Source organism: Ceraceosorus guamensis, assembly GCF_003144195.1.
Source record: "Ceraceosorus guamensis strain MCA 4658 unplaced genomic scaffold IE81scaffold_5, whole genome shotgun sequence".
NCBI classification, from domain to species: Eukaryota; Fungi; Basidiomycota; class Exobasidiomycetes; order Ceraceosorales; family Ceraceosoraceae; genus Ceraceosorus; species Ceraceosorus guamensis.
The window spans coordinates 113,089-127,666 of record NW_020290000.1 but is presented as its reverse complement, the minus strand read 5'-3'; the positions used below and the strand labels follow the sequence as shown (position 1 = coordinate 127,666).

The 14,578-nt window shown below is 56.1% G+C and overlaps 5 protein-coding genes across 5 annotated transcripts; 3 read left to right on the top strand and 2 right to left on the bottom strand.

Moving 5' to 3' along the window:
• Positions 1 to 1,508: 1,508 nt before the first annotated feature.
• Positions 1,509 to 2,403, top strand: IE81DRAFT_285613 (hypothetical protein; the record flags this gene model as incomplete). Its single annotated transcript, XM_025511646.1, has 2 exons — positions 1,509 to 1,964; positions 2,062 to 2,403. 2 exons carry the CDS (start codon positions 1,509 to 1,511, stop codon positions 2,401 to 2,403), a joined length of 798 nt encoding a protein of 265 aa, XP_025372546.1.
• A 632-nt stretch (positions 2,404 to 3,035) lies between these two features.
• IE81DRAFT_320134 (NAD(P)-binding protein) lies at positions 3,036 to 5,200 on the top strand. The gene is made up of 4 exons (XM_025512929.1): positions 3,036 to 3,784; positions 3,880 to 4,118; positions 4,237 to 4,712; positions 4,790 to 5,200. Exons 1-4 carry the CDS (start codon positions 3,103 to 3,105, stop codon positions 4,833 to 4,835), a joined length of 1,443 nt encoding a protein of 480 aa, XP_025372545.1. The 5' UTR covers positions 3,036 to 3,102; the 3' UTR covers positions 4,836 to 5,200.
• On the bottom strand, positions 4,874 to 7,194 carry IE81DRAFT_189614 (hypothetical protein). The gene is made up of 3 exons (XM_025510771.1): positions 6,829 to 7,194; positions 6,590 to 6,709; positions 4,874 to 6,501 (listed from the first exon to the last, which is right to left on the bottom strand). Exons 1-3 carry the CDS (start codon positions 6,895 to 6,897, stop codon positions 5,032 to 5,034), a joined length of 1,659 nt encoding a protein of 552 aa, XP_025372544.1. The 5' UTR covers positions 6,898 to 7,194; the 3' UTR covers positions 4,874 to 5,031.
• Positions 7,195 to 8,577: 1,383 nt separating this feature from the next.
• On the top strand, positions 8,578 to 11,179 carry IE81DRAFT_364030 (hypothetical protein). The gene is made up of 3 exons (XM_025516828.1): positions 8,578 to 9,162; positions 9,264 to 10,453; positions 10,556 to 11,179. The coding sequence occupies exons 1-3, from the start codon at positions 8,758 to 8,760 to the stop codon at positions 11,010 to 11,012; spliced, it is 2,052 nt and encodes a 683-aa protein (XP_025372543.1). The 5' UTR covers positions 8,578 to 8,757; the 3' UTR covers positions 11,013 to 11,179.
• IE81DRAFT_320131 (hypothetical protein) lies at positions 11,140 to 14,321 on the bottom strand. Its single transcript, XM_025512928.1, has 4 exons — positions 13,183 to 14,321; positions 12,910 to 13,100; positions 12,604 to 12,831; positions 11,140 to 12,531 (listed from the first exon to the last, which is right to left on the bottom strand). Exons 1-4 carry the CDS (start codon positions 14,045 to 14,047, stop codon positions 11,320 to 11,322), a joined length of 2,496 nt encoding a protein of 831 aa, XP_025372542.1. The 5' UTR covers positions 14,048 to 14,321; the 3' UTR covers positions 11,140 to 11,319.
• Positions 14,322 to 14,578: the final 257 nt, after the last annotated feature.

Below are 14,578 nucleotides of genomic sequence, written 5' to 3'. Positions count from 1 at the left end.
CTAACACGCAGCGCAGCGTCAAGACCTTGCGTGCCGGCTCAGTGCCAAATGAACGTCATGGCCAAAGCCCTCTGGACTTGCGAAGCGTGTAAGTGCGCAGCTGTCGCCGTACATGATTCGTGATTGCATGCGATGGTTCTGCTCGCTGACCTCGAGTGGAATGGTGGTGGAGGCGGGCTGCTCTCGCAAGAGTCATATACCTACAGAAGAAACAACAGCATGGCACGCATGTGTATACAAGCCGCTCTGAGCTGGATCGCCGGCTCTTTTGCGCCGCCTATACTTCGACCACGTGACAGCTCGCTTGCCAGCCGCGTGACAGGGCGCCTGCGTGAAGCCGGCTCGCATGCCGCATATGCATGGAGCTCGCTCGAGTTTGAACGGCTCACGACTCCATCCACGACCACGACCATCCACTTCAAGGTCGGTAGCATGCTCTGAGGGCAAAAAGGCAATGGCAGCAAGGGTCCGCCGTAGGGGCGCGTATGGCGCTCGAGCGTCATCGATGAACGCGTAGCCAAGAAAGGAAAGCGTTGGACCTGCATGTGAGCGAGGACAAGCGTAGGATTAATTGAAAGCGCGTGCGCGCTGCGAACAAGGCAGAAGAGGCGGTTGGACGAGTCATGTCACATCATCGAGCAAGGCTTCGTTGGGTGTACGCCTTAGCAAGATCGCGGTAAGCAAGCATTTTCGCCTAGACTGACAGCGAGAAAGACCTCATGAACAAGCGTCTAGATGATCGAGGATCCTCGCACGGCAAGCCACACCATCGAGATGGTCAATGAACTCCGCAACGGCTTCAAGCAAGGTTCGCGGTGCGCACAGCATACGATGCATCCCCTTGTTGAATTGTACCGCGACGCATCTCCCCACGCTATCAGTTCATCACTCACGACAACTTCGCGATACCCTCACAGGCCGCCCTTGCAGCTGATGATGCAGTGGCTGAGCGCAGTACAATATCCGACCGCGCGCACCTGGTTCGTGATGTTCGTCGGTGCCATCGTTCAAGACCTAGAAGATGTTGAGTGGCGCCAACGGTTCCTGGTCCATGGTGACGGGTCGGAGTCCAAGGCCAACGACCGGGAGAAGTGAGGTGCACTTTCCATCACAAGCGAATGTGGCAGACTACAAGAAGGAAATTTCACCTTGTGATTTGCTCTTCCTCCCCCCTTCACCTCTCTTCTCGTCTTCTCCTTTTCCTCGACCGCACCTTTGATATCCTGTCTACCTTACCTTCTAACCATTCCTCTTCTTTTGCAGCACACGTTGATCGTGTGACTTGCCCGTTCTTACACGCACCTCCTTCGCAAAGCGAGAGTGCTCCTTCTGCTTCTACATCGCTTAACCTCATCTGTTCGCGCTGCATCTGCTCGTTCGCCCATAGGCATCATTTCTGCCCATCCGCTTGGCCTTGGGTGACTTTCAATCTACCCAGAACATCGCTATCAGGTTTCGCAATGCGCTCAAACCCCAAGCAGCAGCTCAAAGCTACGGCGCTTACCCTGATGTGCGTGGTCGCCGCTGCTCAGCTTGGCCAGGCGGCCCCAGTGAGCAGCGCGGGAGTGGACGGGGACGTCGCAGCCACACCTGCTGCTCCGGAAGCCTCTTCGAGCGACCTGGCTCAAGTCGTAGCAGCCAGCGCATCTCTCACATCTGCGGCGGCAGCAGCAGCTCCCACAGCTGCGCCACTTGCCGGTCCTTCGCTGGTGCCTCTCTCTCCAGGCCCGGCAGACGTATTCAAATCAGGGGGAACCTGCTCAACCACCTGGTCGCCCGCATTCGCTTGGACGAATGGTCAAGCTCCTTGGGCAAACTTCACCATCGATCTGATGACTGGTAGCAACGACAATATGACCAAGCTGGCCACCGTCGCCTCCAATTTGGACGGTACGGATTACAGTAAGACGAAGTACGACTTTCAATGTCCCGACGCTCAGCCTTATTCCAAGATCTACTTTTTGGTGAGACGCACGCGCGCGCGCCTTCTCGAACGCAGCTGAAAGCGCCGAGTGATTTCATTGCTGACTTGACTGTTCATGCCACGACGATTTGATGTAGCAATTTTCGAACCCGTCCGGATCAAATGCGACGACCTGGACAACTCGCTTTACGCTCGCATCGGCGAACGGGGAGACGACTGCGCCAGAACACGAAACGCAACCTGATGGAGAGGATATTGCTTGGGGACAAGGAAAGCTGATCAGCGTCGGCAGCACTTCAGGCAACATCACACCGGCGGAGGGATCAAGAGCAGCCGCGCTGGTGTCGGGCAAACAACCAAAGAGTCTTCAACAGCAGACGGCATCGCAGAGCTCCTCTTCTGCAAATGGCAGACTCGACGCGCTCAGTGGAGTGGCGGGCGCGATCGCTGCGGCTTGCGCCGCCATGGTGCTGATCTGAGCACCAGAGCGGGCGTCGTGTAGTATACTCAGACTGGATGAATAGGTTGCTGCTTGCGTTGCGAATGCACAGATAGCGGTAGAGGTCAATAGAGGGACTGCGTGTGTGTGTGCGTGTGCCAACTTCTGTTCTGTTGGTAGCGTGAACCAGAGTGTATCAATCACGAATGCAAGTCGCATTATAGAAGCCCAGGCTGCCCGAGCGCACGTAAGATACGAATGATGAGAGGATGGGATGTGCTTGCACACCTTGAGACGTGGATGCCTATCGCTGCTGCATCCGTAACGACGAGTGCGGGGGACTCGTCGCCGTAATTTGCAGCAGCATGCATGTGTGTGAGTCGCAAGGAGGGAGTCACGAGTGCGGGTGAGGGGAAGCTCAGTCAAGTCGCTGCCTGCTGCTGCTGATCGCGATCATGGCAAGGTGTGTCCGACGCAAGAAGAGTCGCAAGTCACAGTTAAAGTTGCCGCGCCATGACGACATGCGCGATTCGCGATATTCGCAACTCGGAGCGCAATTAGGCGCGTTCACCTATATGCCGCTGCTGTCTGCGCTGCTGATCGCGGGGAGTATAGTGAGTTCAGCATACGCTGCGCACGGATCTGATAGCTGCCACTGCCAGAAGCGTGCATCTTGAATAATGGTGAATAGTCAATCACAATCACGAATTATGATTACGAGTTCGGATTGCAATCTTGAATGAGATGGGATGACCTCAGCAGCATCCTCTCCATCGACCTCGCGCTCAATTCACCATCACCCCTCGCACTACCATCGGAACCTCCTCCAAGAGTTTCGCAACCATCATCCGAGTCGCGCCAGCAGCCTCGCGTAATCCTGGCCCGCCTTGCATCTCGCCTTTCGATCATGTCTGTAGCGCACCCCACCGCTTCGGCAGCGGCCACCGAAGCTGCCTTCTTTGCGGCCAACCTAGGAACACCAGAGTGGATCACTTCACTCTTTGCACTGTTCGGCCTGGACGTTCCAGTCTGGTTCACACCGCTGCTCACCTTCATCGCCTTTCTCGCTCCCATTCCAATCCTCATCCTCTTTCGTAGTCGTTCCAGACCTCGTCAAACGCACATTCCGCCCTACCGCGAGCGAGTCGTCATCCTGGGAGCATCTTCAGGAGTGGGCAAAGAGTTGGCATTGAGGTATGCGGAAAGAGGATGTAGACAATTGTTATTGGTTGCTAGGAGAGCGGATGAGTTGGAAAGGGTTAGAGCGGAGTGCGATGTGATCAGATTAAAGGGAGAAGAGTGGGAGATGAGCGATGAAGCGCCTGGCTACAAGGAGAGAGGCTCGCTCAAGACTCTCTCCCTCGCTGCCGACTGCTCCAAGGCCGAGCAGGTGGACAAGATCAAGCAGACGGTGCTCGATGGTGAGTGACCGCATACAACTGGAACTAAGTGTCATAAGCGAGGACGTAGTCTGGCACTCCTCGCTCACCTCCTCGCATGTCCGACCTTACCATAGCGTTCGGTGGTTTGGACACTGTGCACCTCCTCTTCGGACTCTCTGCTCTACGTCCTGTGCTGGGAATCGCAGATATAGATCCCATCCGCAAGGGCTCTCCTTCCCTCCAGAACGGCAGTCTCGCATCGTCGCAAGAGCCAGAGTATGCTTCGTTGGCTGGACTGGAAGCTGTCCGACTTGCCGCGAATCGCATCAACGAGGTCAACGTGACTGCCACCGCGTTGTGCGCCACGGCTCTGGTGAGTGTCACCGTGACCTTCGAAGCGATGTCCGAATACAAGCGCTATTTCCCTCTGTATGAATGAAATTTCAGCTGACTCGAGCCTTTCTGATCTCATGCTGGAATTCTGGCCGCAGCTTCCCATCCTGCAGCTGACATCCAGCGCACCCAGCTTTGTTCTTCTGAGCAGCGTCGCAGCCCTCGTCCCCGCGCCCACTCGAGCCCTGTACGGCTCCTCCAAAGCTGCTCAGCTCCTCTTCTTTCAATCTCTGGCGCTCGAAGCCCAATCTCATGCCCAATCGACGCGTCGCCTGCGCAATGAAGCCGCTTCAAATCAGACAATGGGCTCAAAGAAGAGAGCAGCGGTCTCCTTCCTGGCCATCTTGCCAGGAACGATCAAGACGGATTTCAGGTCTAGCGCAGTGGATGGAGATCCCACTTCTGCCGGCGCTTTCGACGCTTCTCATCCGTCCCAGGGCGAAAAAGGAGCCAAAGACGTGCTGCTTCCCAAGGAAGTGGCCGATCTGACCATACTCAAGACGGATCAGTACGCTACGGGCGAAGTGGCCCTGCCGAGCAAGTACAAACATAGTAGACTTGCGCGAGCGCTCGTGTAAGTGGTCGAGTTGTGGTGCCATCTCGAAGGGCGAAGCTAGGTCTCCTGACGCGCATATGCTTCTTGCTTCCCAGACCTGGTCTACTGGGCAGACTGGCACACAAAAAGTACGGCTACTGATGAGACACTTAGGCTGGTGTGCGGCGTCTCTGAGTCGTTCGTCCGTGATGGGACAGCTTTGTACAACTGCGGCTGTGCAGACGTGCAAAGAAGGTAAAAGTGATAGTAGTGTACAAGGTCATCCCTTACCCGCATTTGATCGGATCGCTGCGAACGGAATGGCATCCCATCGACTGAACTCAGCACAGCCAAAGGCTCAATCCTCTATCATGGCCATTCTCATCTCGTAGCGCTTTCTCGCCGCCTCTTTCCTCTCCGCCTTGCGTTTGGCCGTCAGCTTCTTCTCGATCGACTTTTCCTCATGCTGATCTGCTACTCGGGCAATCGGCTTCGGCTTCTCGGCGAGCAAATTCTCAGATGAGCGCGCCTGATCCGCTTTGTGCGCAGGCGCGGCTGTGGTGACATGTGCTCCCGTCAGCCTTTTGTGCGCCCCTTCCGATTCATCATTTCCGTCCGCCGCCGTCTTTGAGCTCGATGGACGCGATGCGTCTGCGGACTTGTGGAGCTGTACTGATCCGCTCGTGCTCCCGACTGGCCGAGGAGGCTGCTCTCGGCGCATGATACGTCTCAGAGAAACCTTTGACGGGGAGGTGGGCGGCGCGGGTGGTCTTTTGAAGCGGTACGGCGGTGGATGGGATTTCGATCGGGATGCTTCTTCACTACCCAGCTCATTCGGCACAGATGCTTCATGCGTGATATGCGCGGGTTCTGGCATGGGCGGTGTAGCAGTCTCAAATCTTGGAATCGATGCATATCCTGTCGGAGCATTTTGACGCTCGTCATGCTTCCCAATGGATCCGTTCGAAGTGCTAGATAGCGTGCAGGATTCCCCCATTGATGGAGCGGGTCCACTCTGTCCATTGCTGGCGCTCGACTCTCCAACTAGGTGAGAAGAAGAAGAAAGGGAGCTGGTGGATGGGAACAAGAATGGCAGAGACATTCCCTCGGGAATTGAGGGAGCCGAAGGGCTGAGGTGCGACAAGTTTTCGCTCGAATGACCACGACGCACTCCAGCCGCTTCTGGCTGTCTTTGCTCGGGACTGGCATCTTGATCATCCATCTCGACGTCAGAATCGCCAAAGTCGGACATTGGAATAAAGGTGCTTCGCTTTGGCGCGCGACGCGCAGATAAGCGCTCCATCGATTCGGGCAGCGTTTCGAGCGCCAGATCAGATCGGCTAGCATCCTGAGAGTCCGAGTGGGTGATTACGGATCTGGACGAAGAGCTCGCTGCGGCGTCGATCCCTCTCCGTGCTTGATCCCGCTGACGATTGCCGAGACGAGCTTCTGCACTAGCCTGCGCGGCAGCTTCCATCAAATCCGTCACACCCGTTGATCCCGTCGCATCCAAAGAGTCCTTTTGAACGCTCTTGTCCACGAAAGGCAGACCAGCTGCATTCTTGGGGTCAGGAGATGATGGTACCTTGTCCGAATCCGTGCTCGAGTGCCACGTTGCGGTGACTCCCTGAGGAGGAACATTCGTTCCAGCCGCGTGCGCTTGCTTCGCTTGAAACCCAGACAAGCCATACGTTGGCGGAGAGCTCTGTGACAGCTCGGCAGATTCGGCTTGAGGCTGAGTAGTGGCGTTGGCAGCAGCAGCAGCTTCGGCATCAAGCAGTTCCTGCTCCCTCTCCAGCTGTTCCGCCGTCTGTGAGAGCGAAAAGTCCTGAGGCGCGTTTAAGAGAGGAAATATGAGTCAGTCATGCTATTGCCATATGTGACTCAGATAGAGACATTGCAAGGCAGCCACTCACTCCCCAGCCATCATCCGCCACTCGGGCTTGTCCCGTCTTTTGATGCGTGGCAGCTCGTCCTCGCTCCACGTAGTTCGCAGAAGAGGCATTCTTGGCAAAAGCGACCAGTGCATGCGGCCTCTGTCCAGGGGGAGGCATTTCGGGTGAGCTGGACTGTCGCGCTGAAGGGCGTGCGAAGGGTTCCATCAGTTTGCATGAACGATCTTGGTGCCACAGCGCACCTTTGCACCCTCACTCACTTGCCTCTGAAGCTTCTGGCGTAGGCACTCGGGCATTGTTGGTCTGAGACCCGGCAGGCTGTGCCCCATTCAAAGCGGGCGGCACACCTTCGGTTGGAGCAAGCGTAGCGTCGACCACGAGGGTTCTCGCCGCTCTATCGTCCTTTCTCTGCTGATTCTGCAGCTCAAGCTCCTGCAGCCTTTTCGCCTCTTCGACGGAGCGCAACCAACGGCCGCTCACTTCCGAGCTCGCAGCGGCAAACCAAATTCGGAGGCAAGCGAGATTTGCTAGCTGGCCCTCTGCTATCCTTCCCACTCCCTGCGGTCCATCCGCCACGTCCCTGAGACCCAGCTGGGAAAAGGTGAAATCACTGTCGTGAACCTTCATCGGCGCGGAGAGGCTTGGCAGCTGAATTGGCTTAAGAGGATCGCCGATGAGAGATGCGTGCAGGTCGTCCAAGTCGGCAAAGAATCGAGATTCGCCCAGACTGCCCAACAGGTCAAAGGCGCCAACGTGCAGCACCAAGCGAGCGTAGCTCGGGTGCCATGTTGTGTTGTTGCCAAAATGAGGGGCAGATGGAAGCGGCCATAATGTTACGCTAGCTCGGACGCTCCTCAAAGCGAGAATGGCACCGTCAAAGTCTGACATTTCCTTGTCTGCGTACAAATTGGCGAACAAGCGCAATGCTGCCCCGTCTAGCATGGCGTGCGAAAAGTGGGTCCTGTCCGATATCAACACCCACGCACATTCATCTCGGGTCTCCGAATGCTTCTTTGATGAGCGCAGGTGGGAGAGACGAGGAGCTTGAAGAACCTTCAGCAGCTGAACTCTCGAGCCCGGCCAAAAGGGAACATCGTCCAGCGACAGCGTCCACGCGCGACTGGCACTGCTGGTGGTCGAAAGCGCAGTCGCAGCAGGGGTGCCTTTGCCCAGCATGTGCGTACATGCCTTCCCATTGCCTTTGTCCGTCTCGTTGCCTTTGGCTTTCGGGCTGCGAGGGCCCACACCACCTTTCCCTCTCGCCGCTGTCCGAGCAGCCGCAACATTGTTCAACCATGCTCGATTTTGCTCTTCTGCCTTTTGGGCTCGCACAGGTGTAGAAGCGAGGTTGACCGCTTGGGAGAGGGAGGAGTTGTAAAGCCAAGACCTGATGGATTCTGACATTGCGCGGAGAAGGTCGCTCTTGGCTCGAACTACTTGTGGTGTCTAGACCTGATGGTGGTGTTGGTAGTATGTCCCAGTGACCAGCAGCAGGGCCGAGTCAGACACCTTACTGTCACGCGCGTGGCGTTGATCGCACATATCACTTACCACCTTTGGGCAACCATGAGCGCGAGCCCGATGGGATATCGTTGCGTCAGGAATAATAAGATGTGTGCGCAGCTTAGCGAGGTCCAGTCGGATGTGTTGGTGCAGGGCTCAGGTGCTGGCGGGGTGTCCATGTGTATATTATAGGGATCTCGATCGGCGCGCTTTACTATTGTGCGTACAAGTCGCGCGTGTTGCTCGTTTCATATTAAAATTGAAGATTCAATTGGCAACTCTAACGCGCCGACGCGGCATGATGCTGTTTGCGCGGATGCTGCTCCTGCTGTTGCCTGCCTGCCTCGCGATCGATCGCGATGTCCTGCTTGCCCGCCCGTGCAGCTGATGGGCGCGTAAATTGATCCCTGCGCGATGTGTCACGTGTGCGCACCCATCAATTCAAACTCAAAAACTCTTGACTCTGACTTCCAAATTTCTTAATCACTCGTGACTCTGACTCAAACTTTGATTGTGTCGCCATTTTGCGCGAGTTCTCGCTCGAGGGGTGCAGCAGCTGCTACAAAGGAGCACTCTCCGCTCCCTCTCCTCGGCCCCGCAGCATCACGCTCTCCCTATCTGGCCCAGCATTGGTTGCAGTGCTGCACACGAATGCGACTCACATCTCTGCCTTCGGCTCGTCTAGGATGTCTCATGCTTTGTACGCTGGCATCTCCGCCGGCACCCGCAAGACGAGCAAGACGAGCGAGCCCGCACTCAAGAAGCGTAAGCTAAGCCGAGACTTGGAGCGCACTGATGACAAATCCATCGCCCCAGTGGACGATTCTGAGAGCGAGAAACTGACTAAGAGGGGCCATGGGAAGAGATTTGTCGAAAAGGAGAAGAGACGAGTGTCCTTTGCTCATTCTGCAGCCGCACAGGAGCAAGGAGATGCACAAGAAGCGGTGCGCTCAGTCGCGACAGAGCCAGAAGAGGTGGCGGCACTAGGCCCTGAGACTATGGAAGCTACGGTCGAGCCAAAAGCCCAGAATGGGCGCAGAGTGGAGTCCGGCAGGGTATCTGTCGATGAGGCGAAGCTCAAGAAGAAGCTGGTGAGTGGGGTTTAATTTGTAACCCTGCCAGTCGAGTTGCAGGCCGCAGAGGCTCACCAAGAGCTGACACGCACGCGCGTACACACATCGCTTCTGCTCAGCACCACACCATCACTCTTTCCACCACCGCGACCAAACGAGCTCGAACTTTCGAGGTGCAAAAGCAGATCAAGCGCTTGAAGCAATCAGGTTCGACGGATGGCGGAGAGGAAGGGGAGAGAGAATTGAAAGCTCTGAAGAATGTCGATCCTGCTGCTGTCGCTGCTTCCGTGCTACTTTCCAAGCTCAGCAAAGCGAGACTGCTACCGCGGCCGAAAGAGCTCGCGCAGCTTGCCGCTGATAAAGAAGTTTCAGAGCAGGATCAGGAATCGTGGCCACTTTTGAGGGCGGTCCTCTCTCATGCCGCTCTCAGGTCATCCTTATTCGACGGACCAAAGTCCGCAAAGGGCGACGATGTGAGCTCTAAGGACGGAGCAATGACTCTCAAAGCCGTGTCCAAGGTCAGCAGCAACAAGACTCTGGCTGATGAGGTCAAGAACGCTGTGGAAGCTCTGCAAGCATTGCTCGGCATCACTGGGCAAACTCGCAAGTGTTCAGATTCAAAGGAAAAGCCAAGCTCTGACGCGAGTAAGGCGAAGGACGGAAGCGCCAAAAGCGCTGCAGGGAAGAAACTCAAAGAGCCTGACCCTACGTCCGCCCATCAAACTGCGCCTGACTCGTTCTTGGAGCGGGAATGGTCAGGAGCTTCAGAGGATGAAGGCGATGAGGCGGACGAGGCACACGGGGATGCGGATGCACATCCAAGCTCAGACAAGGACGACGAAGGCGACTTGGACGAGGAAGAAGCTCAGAGGATGCTGGAATCTCTCGGAGACCTCAGCCAATTCGATGGACTTGTTGGACACGACTCAGATGATAGCTCAAATGCTGATGAGAGCGGAGCAGAAGCAGGCTCTAGCCAAGCTGACGAGTCACAACGGAGGCCGGATAACCACTTGCGAGGTCGAGTGAGCCGAATCCAACCTTCACAGTCTGACACCGATTCGGACGAGGACGAAGACGAGGATCATCTACCTTCTCTGCGTACAGGCTTCATCGGTGGTAAAGGTTTGGAGCTGCAGAAGAACAAGAAACGAGGAGCAGAAGATGACTTTTCCGGAGAAGAGGATGAGGCTGATGAGGATTGGGACGAGATGGACGAGATCGATGAACATGCGGAGGACAGGGACAAGGGTGGAAAGGTTGTCAAATCTGCTCGAAAAAATAGAAGAGGTCAGAGGGAAAGGAGAAAGTGAGTAGGTCGGTCGCCGCTTGATCTTTTGCGAACAACGTTGCGTTGGAATGTGCGTTGCTAACGTACCAATGCCTGGCTTGGCTCCTTTTGACGCTCAAGAATTTGGGAAAAGAAATTCGGCCGCAACGCTAATCACATCAAGGTCAAGCAAAAAGAGTCGAAAGCGATCTCTCATGATTGGACGCCAGCAAGAGCTCCCAAAGGAGAGGCACCTTCGAGATTTGGCGCGCCGTTCAGACGAGATACATCAGGTGGTCCAGCATCCAAGGGCAGACAAAGGCCTGCCCCGTTTCAAGCACCGCCCAAAGTGGATGGAGGATGGGGCGTGGGGGTTGGAAGCCAGAGGCTTGAATCAAGTGGTACTCCTCGTCCCCACGCCTCGACAGGCTGGCCGGCAAATCGCACATCTCATCCAGCTGCGCGTAAGCCGCAGGCAAACGAAAAAGTCAGCAAAGACCAGGTGCATCCTAGCTGGGCTGCCAAACAGCAAGCCAAAGACGCCGCAGCCAAAGCCCTTGCTGGAGCTGGCGCTGGTAAAAAGATCGTCTTCGACTAAGGATGTTGGCGCATCAATCTGCTATGCATGCAACCTGTACAAGTCTGGAGTGTCACGCTGTTCTGTCATATGAAGCCATTCCTGGCATGCTATTGCCCCGGCAGGTCTCGCCGCAGTAACAAATTTGGGCCTTTGCAATTACTCGAGCGGGAGAGGGTATCAATATTGAATCGGGCTCGACTTAGTACATGTAAGAGAAGGTATGAGACACGACAGTGGACTGCTTGCGCCCTGCTCATCTCCGATGGCAGTTTGAGGTTCTGAAAGAGCTCCGTTTTTTATTGCTATCATTGACAAGAGCCCCCGTTTACCACCATGACTCTCTGGGCGTGAAGCGGGCGCGATAGGTCTGATGCCTGCTTTCTGCAGGATAAGTCTTTGCAGAAGTCAGAGGTGATTCTGCATCGCGCTGCTGTCCATTCTTGATCGACTGGTCGCCGAGGCTGACTGGTGGCTGATCCGCTAGGAGAGCATCTTCTGCAGGCGCAGACCACGAACTCCAACCATCGTCAGGCTGCTCTGCGTCTTCGAAGGCGAGCTGCGCATTTTGGGCAGTAGGTTCGTGCGATACCTCACCCAACGCACGCAAGTCCTCGACGCTGGGAGGCGCAGGGGTTTGCGTCCTGATTGCTAGCTCCAGTCGAGTTTCTATTTTGGGAGGCAACCGAAACAAGTCCCGCGCTTTGCTGGTAGCGTGCAGTACAGGCTGCTTGAGAGCGTTCCAGGCGCCATGAACGAGTCTGACAAGAGCAAGATTTTGTCGGTCGAGGTGTTCGAGGTGCGAGGTATTTCGCGAATTTTGAACACCAGCAAGTCCTACAGCAACAAGGAGCAGAAGCGCTGCGAACAGAACAACTCTCGTACTGTTCTGCTCTTTCATCCTGCGTTCTTGTCTACTGCTTGCGCTCGACTTTCGTCTGCTCCCGTTACCATCACCAGCGGATCCAGTCGCCGGATCCGTACCTGACAAGTGCAGAGACTTGCCGAACCCATCCAACAGATCCGAGGGCAAGCAAGGATCGGGGCCGAAAAACGTCTGACGCCCCAAGATTGGTGCGTTTGGCGAGCTCGTGTGAGCCAATTGGGCTCTGAATGGGGAAGCTTTGGGCAGAGCAGTCTGGGAAGGATCAGAGGTGCTTGGCATCCAGTCCATCGAGTCGGCATGAAGGTCCAAATTCGTGTCGAAGCCAGGTTGTCGCTGGCGCTGGAGACTTTTCTTGCAGTCATCCGAGCGCTCTTGCGGGCTATTACGAAGAACACCCGTCATGGAAGGCCTTCCGAAGACGTGCCGTTGCCTGGAGGACTTGCCGTCGACACCGCCGTTGCGTGTTCCCAGCTTCGAGGCGGAGGCCGCCAGAGGGTCCAGATTCAGATCCGCAAAGGTAGTCTCGGGTGAAGGTGTTCTACTACGCAAGCTCGGCTCGCTGCGCCTCGCACCTGCTGCAGGAGTCGAGGTGGACACAAGCCTCAGACTTGCGGGTCTGCTGATCGAAAGTGCTAGGCAGGCTCTAGAGAGCAGCTACGCAGAAGAAGAGGTAGCGTGATCAGAGCGCGAGACGAGACGCATCTCGTAGCCCAATGACCTACTCACAAAGGCTTGTGCGAGGCACATGAATGCGGAAGTGACAGTCCTCGAAGCTTTGTTGAAGATCCACGCCAGTACAAGCGAGCAGCTGGCAGCCGTACTGCCGCTGTGCCACCACGAAACATCGTGAGACGCCTTCAGCGCGGGGTCACGAATTTCCTCACTGTTCGCACGTAGCTGCAAGCAGAGCAGAGCACCCAGACTTCTGAGCACTAGGAGAAGCGCTTGAGTATGCTGCAAGCGCAAAAAGCACGCAGCCGCATGTGAGTCTCGCAGCGAATAGCGGGGCTGCGTAGCGTTCGTGGCACTCACGAGCCACTGCGGTCTGCCGTGATATCGCACTTTGACGTTCGCCCCCAGACGTCTTCTCGTGCTCAGAAGACGCAGGTAGAACGGATCCCAAAAGGTCCAAAACGGTGCTAGAGGCAAGCTAAGAAGCAGGAGTCGGGCTACACGATGCTCTATCGGCGATGGCATGGGATCCAGGTGGGGCGGCAATGCCGCTACGTGTTAGCAAAGTAGAGGGAGCTCGGGTCAGTTCGACAGGCTGGGACAGAGCCGTACATTTTGCCCACAGTGGCTTACCACACAGCGACAGAGTTAGTCCCGCAGCGGTGCTTGCTGCCCAAAGCGCTCCTCTGATGGCCCAGACGAGTACACCTAATCGTGTGCCGTGCTGCAGGTCTGGCGTTGTGGGGTTGTGAAGAGGTCGGGGAAGGTGTGCCTGATTCGTTCTAACATGACTGTGATCCTGCCATCGTTCCGCCGTTGCACCACCATTCCGCTCCGCTCTTGCGCTTCCCAACCACCCCTGGTAAGCCTGAGCTCTAGCCATCCTATCCCTCTCCCTGATCGTCTCTTCCACCCTTGGTCTGCACACTTCGCACAAAGTGGGATAGCGTTCTTCCAACGAAGCGACGTACGAAGGATACTCTGATTCGAGTTGCGCTTCTTCCAGCACAGACACAGATCCGCTTTGAGGGTAGTAGGAGGAGAGGAGAGAGGTGACTATCGTCTGATTTGTTGCGCACCTATGACAGAAGGGTCCCTTGTTGATCTGCGTCGACGTGTCTCGGCCCAGCTCGTTGGAGGGCCAGCGTCTGCTCCCAGAGGAGCGGGAATTGGAGCGTTGCGTCGCGAGCTCGTGGCCATTGTGAGGCATCGACGAGGGTCTGCCAAGCCCAAGAGACGCATGTCCACTGGCAATCGGCGAAGCGTATCTGACGCTCTTCGACGCTTCGTACTGCAAAGCGGCACCAGCAGCATCCATGCTTCTAGCCTTCTCCCCAACTTCCCAATCGCTGGCATTGATCTGACCGCACTCTTCGCACCTCCATACCCGTGGTGTTGAAGGAGCTGAAGAGGTGGACGCGTATGCTGAAGCGCTGGAAGCGGTGTGGCAGAAGAAGCATCTCGTGGTGGATGACGAAGTGCGGCCGATCCAGGGCATGATGCGTTGGGTTCGCGTCGACGTATCACTATGGCTGCCAATCGCAGTGACTCGTCGTTGATGATTTGGTCAATGATGCGTTGCGCGACATTCGGACCAGAGCTGTCTTCTCATGATGCCGGCACAGATGAGCACAGTAATCTTCCAGGCTTGCGAGCGCGCTCTGAGGTCGAGGCGGGCAAAGAGTTCGGAGAGATGGTCGATTGACGATATGAGACTCGATCGAGTTCATCATGAGGTGCAAATTCGAAGACATTCACTCTGACAGTCCACGATTCCGATCATTCACGATCATGGACGCCATGATGCGTGGCACCCAGCAGCATGCACCCTGTCTCTCATGTGCGCGCGTCACGCTCGAGTCGCGTGATCGAGCCGCACACAGCGTAAACGATGGCTCGTACTACGTGACTCTGACTCTTGACTGCAGTCAAAGTGGTGACGGGTGAGTCTTGAATGAGTCGCCGCCGAGCTCGATATCATCGGCATTTGCGGACATTGGCCTATAATCACTCGATTAATCATGAGGCA